This window comes from Euphorbia lathyris, chromosome 10 (genome assembly GCF_963576675.1).
Source record: "Euphorbia lathyris chromosome 10, ddEupLath1.1, whole genome shotgun sequence".
Taxonomy (NCBI): Eukaryota; Viridiplantae; Streptophyta; class Magnoliopsida; order Malpighiales; family Euphorbiaceae; genus Euphorbia; species Euphorbia lathyris.
The window spans coordinates 33,264,796-33,273,024 of record NC_088919.1 but is presented as its reverse complement, the minus strand read 5'-3'; the positions used below and the strand labels follow the sequence as shown (position 1 = coordinate 33,273,024).

The following is an 8,229-nucleotide window of genomic DNA, read 5'->3' as shown; positions in this document are numbered from 1 at the left end:
GAGCCACTTATTTCTCCGAAACGCTAGCCGAATCGGATTAACGTCTTATCGGGGCGATGGCGACAAAAACACCTTCTCCCGTACTTTTACCGATGGAAGCGTAACTCCCTTTGGCTAAACCACCACTTCAGGCTTAGCCTTTTGCCTGGCTGGTACTTACCAAAATTCTACTTTTGCGCTCTTGCCCCGTGACAGTTTTATATTCTTCGCGATGACAGTTTTGAACCGTCATCTGAAGGGTTATCAGCTTAGTGAGGGAAAAAGAAACCTTCTGACACTTCAAAGGAAAAAATACCGCCGCCTCTTCTACTCTTCTTCTCTTTCCTTCTTTTGTCAAAGTCTCATCATCTATCAATTTCAGAAAACTTTCTTATTTTGTGGATTTACTTTAAGAAGGACGAAGGAAGTTTGTCTTCCTTCTTCTTCCTTCTCCCACCGGGTTAGGTTCATGTGGTTTTTGCTGTTATTATTTTCTTTTTAGTCTGTGTCATATATTTTTGTCGGATCTCTTTATCCGTATGAATTGTATCTGCTCTCTATTATTCCACCGTTTATACATTTTTTTTCCGGATTTAGCAAGAGTGGGAGCGGTTTATTTTGTCCGTGGATCAATAAATCTATACGGTTGTAACAAAAGAAAGAACTCAGATACGAATATTCAGAATGACCTAAATACCGAAATTTGGATTGCAGATGTTTTTTTACAGATTTAGATTTACGAGACGTATATATGTTTTATTGTTGTTTTGTGTTTTTATACCTTTTATGTGTTTTTTTTTTGTTCTTTATAGTCGTTTCAATCCCTCCGTGGATCTTGTAATTATATGAGATTTTATTCTTTATTTTTTTGGTTATATATATATATTTTTTTTTCATCCAAGGAAGATATGACCTTTTTTTTTTCTAAAAGAAATAAAAATAAATCCTTAGCGAATTGTTAAATTGAAATCAGTTAAAGTATGTGGCTAAATTGTTTTAAATTAAAGTATAACAGGCCAAAATTGTCAAATTTACTAAATGCAAGGGTTGTATTATATAGCTTGCCAATAAATTACTAGCAACAAATATCCTTTTGCTTACAAAGAAAAAAAGAAAAGAATATCTCTCTATTTCGCACAAAAGCATTGAATTAAACGCAGCAATGAACCAGTCGTCTTTGTTTACTTGACTTTGCAGTTTCTTTCAATTTCCTTAATTTTGATATTCAATTTCAATCCCTGATACGCTGAATCTCTTCTCCATCAATTTGCAGCTTACTTTTTTTTTTTTTTTTCTTTTTTATATTATTATACAAGTTTTCATTGCTGTTATTATCTAAATTTCCTATTTCTGAACATTGAAATTCATGGGCTTTCTTTCAAATCCTTTTCCAAATTAAGCGTTTTGATTCTGACATCAAAGTCTTGAGTTCCATTCAATATTTTCCACTGATGGAGAATAGCAACTCATTTAAGAATCATATGCAAGGTTCCGATCGACATCAACCATGGACGGGGGATTTCGGATTTGGTGCGTCAGATCGTCGGTACGCTTATTCGCGTCAGTCTTCATTCCAGCAATCAGGAGAGCCACACACTCCGATTTCTATTGTGCCGGACGAGACAACTCGACCTATGCTTTTGCGCACCGTTTCCAACATAGATATGCCGCCGGAGATTTATAAATTCGATTTCGAAGACAGCTTTTACGAGATCAAAGACTCCACGAAAGGGCATAAGAATTTAGCAGTTTTGAGTTCATTGGTTTCGATATTCAATGCTGCAAGGTCCGGCAATAAACAAATGAAGAGGCTTCTGATGATGATTTCGCTCAATGTTGCGTATTCTACTGCGGAATTGGGAATTGGACTACTTACGGGTCGTGCGGGTAAGAAGTTGATTTCATTGTTTGATAGTATCATTGTGTGTTTTAGAACTCTGATTTTCACCAGTACATTTTTTGGGCTCTTTTTCAGGTTTGGTATCGGATGCATTTCATTTGACATTTGGATGTGGTCTCTTAACGTTTTCGTTATTTGCCATGGCTATTTCTCGAAAAAAGCCAGATCGGGTGTATACTTATGGGTGAGTATTGAATTCGTTTTCAGGCTGAAGCCCTCCACATATTGTTTTTTATCAGCACATAATTATATCTCGATAATTAATTCATAATTTTAAGTGATCATTAATTTGTTACATTCTTGTAACCAGATATGAAAGGCTTGAAGTTTTGGCGGCCTTCACTAATGCTGTAAGTATTAATTATGCTTCCCCTGTCTACTTTTCATGCTTCTCTCATTGTACTTGTTAATTATGAACTAATGATAATTATCTGGAGAACTTTTGCTGTTAGCTTTTATTGTTTTTATCTGTACAATAACTACAACTTCTAAACTGTAGTTCTGTAATTTTCTGAGAGAGGTTCACATGCTAGACGTTTTGTTAAGTTAGTGAGACAAACCACATCCCTTTGACTTGAGTGTTTCTGGAATGGATCAAGGTTGACTAGCTCAGGTTGGAGTTTACACTGAATTATGGAAACATAGATTATTTTTTAGTTATACTACGTAATCAAGGTATTCATGTTGCCCTTACAATTTATCTTGCTATTTACTAGATGTCAAATTGCAATTCCATAGGTAAATAAATTTGTATTCACTATTATTAGATGCTGGCTTAGATTGGTGAACTACAGCATAAATAAAATTGATATTATAGAATTGGTATGGAAAAAGAATAAAGGTCTTACTTGGGATTCTTCTGTCTGCTTGATGATTATATTTTGCCCACCATTTGGGTAATCTCTTTATGCGCATCCATTTCTACAAAAAATTATTGATCTAATTGTGAATGAGTTTCTTACTGGTGCAATGACTCTTCATATATATATCTCAATTCTCCGGGCAATTGCACTAAAAAATTCTATTCTGATTTGGATTTCCTTATTGATTAATTGTTCTTCTGGCGACGAAGGCACATGTTTAATTGAGAACTGCTTTTGCCTGTGTATGTGTTGATTCCCATTCAGCTGTTAGTTTATTTAAAAATATCAGGACATTAGATAGTGCCTTTTTTCGTTCTAACATCTGGATTCTTTTTTATTTTGCTGCATGTAGACAGCTGTTTCTTTTGTTCATGTCATTTTCCTTAGCTGTGGAAGCACTTCATGCCTTCATCCAAGAAGAATCTGAGCACAAGTAAGCTGTTTATATGTACTTTGAGACCATAATTGCCATTCCAAGTATATATACTTAATAGATGCATATGAGAGATTACATGCTAGATACATAATATTCTGAACTTGTATGGTTCTTTTATATATTTGGTTGGTCATATCATCTTGCAGGCATTATTTAATTGTTTCAGCAGTGACAGATCTACTCGTAAATCTTATTGGTGTTTGGTTCTTCAGAAACTATGCTCGGATTAATCTTGGTAAGTTTTCTTTTGATATTTTTAGAGATTTATAAAGTTAAAATAATATGCATGCTAGTATTGGCAGATGCTTTAGGTCCGTCGCCTGATGCTTCATATTTTTGAGCTTTCTTAGATGGTTGTGTGGGTTTGTTCTGATTGTGAGAATTTGTTGATAGTTTTCCTTCCCTTCTTCTCATATGGGTATCTTTTTGCAGTCTACAGAAAAGCAGAAGACATGAATTACCACTCTGTTTTCTTGCATGTTGTTGCTGATTCCATTCGCAGGTCCCCTCTCTCACTCAATACAGCCAGAGAAAATGAATTCACCGGTTTCTCTTAGGCGTGCTTTTCCTTTTCCAAATTGCTTGCCTTTTGATATATCCACCTTAAGCTGGTGTACTCTTGTTGTTTCTCAGTGCAGGTTTGATATTGGCATCCTGGTTCATGTCCCTTGGGTATGTTGCTTCACTTTTCATCTTCAACTACAATTGCACATAACTTCTCCCCTCAGGTGTCGTTTTATCTTCTATATTTACCTCCCTGGTTCTATTGTTTGTCTCATTTAATTGTAGGGTTGCCAATGCTGAAGTCTTGTGTTTGGGTCTAGTCTCAGTTGCATGCTTTATGATTGTGATGCCACTTTTCAAAGCTACAGCTGGCATCTTGCTACAAATGGCGCCCCCAAGCATTCCACCTTCAGCTTTGAGCAAATGCCTGAGACAGGTGAGGTCCCTGAAAGGCTTGTGCTAAGTTTCATGTTCTATGGGTGCATTTTGCGTATAACTATTTTTACACGAAGAAATTTAAGTCTACTCGACATTAAGAAACTCAAGGGTGTTCTGAATATTGAAAAAAAAAGTCATTTGCCCCTTCAAACTTTTGGTAATGTCTATTTTGGCCAAACTCCAGTCAACCCGTTAGTTCTGCAACTTCCTATATGGGTTTTTGCTGCTTTTGAGTAAATTCCCTTAATTTTTATCATTTGAATGTGCAAGTAATTTCTTATTCCAGATTTTTTTATTTTTGTTAAATTTATCATGGATTAAAAAGTAGAAATTGTAGAAAACCATAATATTTGGGTGCATTGGAGATCACTGAAAAGCCACTATATTTACTTATATACTTTGGTAATTTAAACTTGTTGCTGGCTGCTCACTTCTTCAATTGGCACTATAGTTCTTCTCCTTAAGTGGGTCTGTCTCCAGTTCTTGTTATATTTTCGCGTGGTTCAACTTTAAGGGATTTCCTTGCTAATCTAATCACATATGATGGAGTGATTCTTGTAAATTATTTCTTGTTTGAAAAGGCTATCTATTTATCCGTCAAAATATTGGTGTCTTTTGAAGCTTCTAGTCATTTTACCGATTTGTGTGCAACTGTGCTTTGCTATTGTATATAGTTAACTAATTACCTAAGATGTGGCAATGGAAGATATAATTAGTGTATGATAATACCTGAGACTATTTGCAATGTTCCTGGGAATTCTCCAACAACTTGAATATGTTGCTTTTTGAATTTCAGAAGCATTTCTCAGTGTGTGTAGTGAATGAAGTTGTTTAATTCGTTCTTTTGAAAATTGTTTGCTTAGGTTTCTGGTCGTGAAGATGTCCATGAAGTTTCTCAAGCACGTTTTTGGGAATTGGTGCCTGGTCATGTCATTGGTTCACTTCAACTTGAGGTAATTATAGGATTTTGAAATTTCTTGTCTTGCATTTCATATTGGCTAAATTACACGCATTTCCGCTCAACATTGGTCTTACTTATTTACGTATTGCCCTTAAACATCAAAATTGGAAGTAAAAGTCTATGAACTTTATTCTTTATTACTTTGCGAAATTAAATGATCTCAAACTTAAAAATAACTGTTAGATGACTTTATGACACATGTAGGTGAAGAAAGGTATGGATGATAGACCCATATTACGGTATGTGCACGGTCTGTACCATGATTTGGGCGTTCATGATCTTATTGTGCAGACTGATTACAACTAGCTAGGCCTATGCTACCATTTTGTAATTTTGATGTTAATTTTTATTTTTATTACATTTACTCTTATCATTTTAATTTTATAGTTAGACAGGGCTAGAGGGGAATTTTTAATTTATATTCCCGGTTCAACAAATTTCAAATTTAATTTATGTTCATCTTATTGCTAAGTTTCATTTTTGTTCTTGTCTTTTGTTTTTCTTGTTATTTGATCTCTTTGAGACCTGAGGGTGAGAGTAGAGGTGTTAATTTTCGCTATGACTTTGCTTGAGTTCCGGATCAGTTTGAGACATTAATCGACCGAACTTGAGTTTTTTTTATGTTCTGTCCAAAATTTCGTGAACAAACTCAATTATTTTTTAATTACTATATATATTTTATTAATTTTTAATTCAAAATAAAATAATTAATTTCCATGGGTAAAAAAAGAAAATTAGTAAGTGGTTTTCAACAACTTTATATTTCCCTGGTCCATCTTCAATTATAGAGTTACTACAATAACATTTCTCCAACCATCTACTTTATTTATAACTTTAAAAATAATATTTCTATTAACAAATAATATTTTATTATTATTATATTAATTTTACATAACTTTTATTATATTAAATGATAGTTTTATTTTTAAACAATCATTAAACCTTACTCTATTATATTTTGATACTTCATATATAGAGTATTAAAAGTCTTACTCTAAAAATAGAGTAATGTTTTAGAGTACTATTGGAGAGTACTTTTTACTCTAAAAATAGATTATGGAGTATGGTTGGAGATGACTTAACTTTTGACTAGTCACAAATAAAGTTTCACCTAGCTTCTTCTAATAGATAGATTACATCTAATAGGTAGATTCATGTAATTGATCATATCTCGTATATGACTCCTAGGTTGTTGGATTACTAACCGTGTTAATACGTTTTAGTATTAATCCTAACTGTTTTGTCTACCAGTTTCAAATAACATGAGTGGTTTATCCAATTATTTTAGATTAGTTTAAGTCGTTAATCTATTATTCATGAAAACAATTTTCAAAATAATTCAAGTGCTATCCAGGGCCTGAGCTTGAATGGTTCAACAATCCAAAACACCTAGACAAATCAGGTTGAACTATAATAATAGAGAGACAACTGATTGCAACTGATTATGACTTTTTTTTTTTTTTTTGAAGAAACTGATTTGATTTAACTTTTGTAAATTGAGAGATTTCAAATTTATATTAAAGTTTCATAATCTATTCTAGTCTTGATTTGTTAATTATTAAAGTATGCATAATACGCGAAACAATTAGCATTGACAATTATGGACATATTAACTATATTCATTTCGTTGAGCCAGAAACGGAATGAACACCTAACACTATGGGATAAAAAATATACTAACTATTACATATCTTATTTTCCGGCCTGTCTTACTTCCTTGGCGCTTTAGATTTACAACCATTTGAATTTTTATATTAATAGAATAGCTTCAACTAGTCTGAAAGGATAAAAAATATACTATTAACTATTACATATCTTATTTTCCGGCCCGTCTTACTTCCTTGGCGCTTTAGATTTACAACAATTTGAATTTTTATATTACTAGAATAACTTCAACTAGTTTGAAAGGATTAGATAAGGAGAGAAATACAATAGAGTGTAGATAGGTAGTACGTGCTCGTCCTATTTTTCAGAAATATAAAAAGACAATATAACAAGGGTGTTGTTAAACCCAGCCCCAATTTCCCACCCCTAGCCCCATGAAATGACCAAACTACCCTTATTAGTTTTGGTCTTTGGAAATTTTTTTTTTCTCTACGAAACACGGGCGTGTGGCTATCACATGCCTCACCATGTGGTGAGGCGTGACAGCCACATGCCTCACCACGTGGTGGGGCATGTGAACATCACGCCTCAGCACGTGGTGAGGCATGTGGCTATCACGCCTCACCACGTGGTGAGGCGTGATGTTCACATGCCCCACCACGTGGTGAGGCGTGATGTTCACATGCCCCACCATGTGGTATTTTTTTTTTTCAATTTTAGATTTTAATTATTATTATTCTAAAAAATTATAATTATTCTAAAAAATTATAAATATTATAATTATTAACATTATAATAATTTGAATTATAATTATTAACATTATAATTAAATAATATACATTAAGTATCAAACATGTGTTAAAAACAATAAGTTCTAAAGAATTCTAAATATTAACAAATTACAACAAGCCAATTCGTCCGGTTCCATTCCTCAATGAATCGATGTGTGATAGATTTAAGAAAGACTGTTCACATGCTCACGTGTGAATTTATTTTTCCAATTTTATATTTTAATTATTATTATTCCATGGAACCGGACGAATTGACTTGTTGTAATTTTTTAATATTTAGAATTGTTTAGAACTTATTGTTTTTAGGGTTAAGGTGCAAAAATACCCTTAACGTTTTGGGTCAGGAGCAATTTTACCCCTAACGTCTAAAATGGTACAATTTTATCCCTAATGTTGGAAGCCAAGAGCAATTTTACCCCTAATATTGATAAATTGGGTCAATTTGAGAAATAATTCATCAAACTATTTTCTCAGTCATGAATCTTGTCATCTACACTTCACACATGCGTTATTTTATCAGTAACAAATCACAAACATATGTTGGGATGTGAAAAAATAAAAAAATATTAAAAATATACTGTCTTTTGTACGAATTAAAGTAAAAAATTTAAAAAATTCACCGAATTTGTAAATATTAATCTCCAAATAATATTTACAATTTGTTAGAATAATTTTAGTATTTATAATTGTTTAGAATAATAATAATTAAAATGTAAAATTAGAAAAAAAAAGTATCCCTAATGTTGGAAGCCA

The 8,229-nt window shown here is 32.9% G+C and overlaps 1 protein-coding gene across 6 annotated transcripts; it reads left to right on the top strand.

Moving 5' to 3' along the window:
• The first annotated feature begins 1,081 nt into the window (after positions 1-1,081).
• LOC136209376 (metal tolerance protein C2) lies at positions 1,082-5,562 on the top strand. 6 transcript variants are annotated; one of them, XR_010677514.1, is made up of 10 exons: positions 1,082-1,866; positions 1,955-2,063; positions 2,190-2,229; positions 3,099-3,175; positions 3,325-3,413; positions 3,611-3,680; positions 3,817-3,906; positions 4,009-4,118; positions 4,984-5,073; positions 5,286-5,562. XR_010677514.1 is itself a non-coding variant. In XM_066000819.1 (10 exons), the coding sequence occupies exons 1-10, from the start codon at positions 1,431-1,433 to the stop codon at positions 5,385-5,387; spliced, it is 1,203 nt and encodes a 400-aa protein (XP_065856891.1). In that variant the 5' UTR covers positions 1,084-1,430; the 3' UTR covers positions 5,388-5,562. The 6 variants fall into 6 exon arrangements, 4 of the variants coding, with proteins under 4 accessions (XP_065856892.1, XP_065856893.1, XP_065856895.1 ...); XR_010677513.1 differs by having other exon boundaries at positions 4,003-4,118; XM_066000819.1 differs by having other exon boundaries at positions 1,084-1,866; positions 3,812-3,850; positions 3,968-4,118.
• The last annotated feature ends 2,667 nt before the right edge of the window (positions 5,563-8,229 follow it).

Coding starts and splice junctions, on each gene's coding strand:
- LOC136209376 (XM_066000819.1), top strand. CDS start 1,431: ATGGAGAATAGCAACTCATTTAAGAATCATATGCAAGGTTCCGATCGA. Junction 3,176..3,324: donor CAAGAAGAATCTGAGCACAA/GTAAGCTGTTTA, acceptor ATCATCTTGCAG/GCATTATTTAATTGTTTCAG. Junction 3,681..3,811: donor GTTGCTGATTCCATTCGCAG/GTCCCCTCTCTC, acceptor GTTGTTTCTCAG/TGCAGGTTTGATATTGGCAT.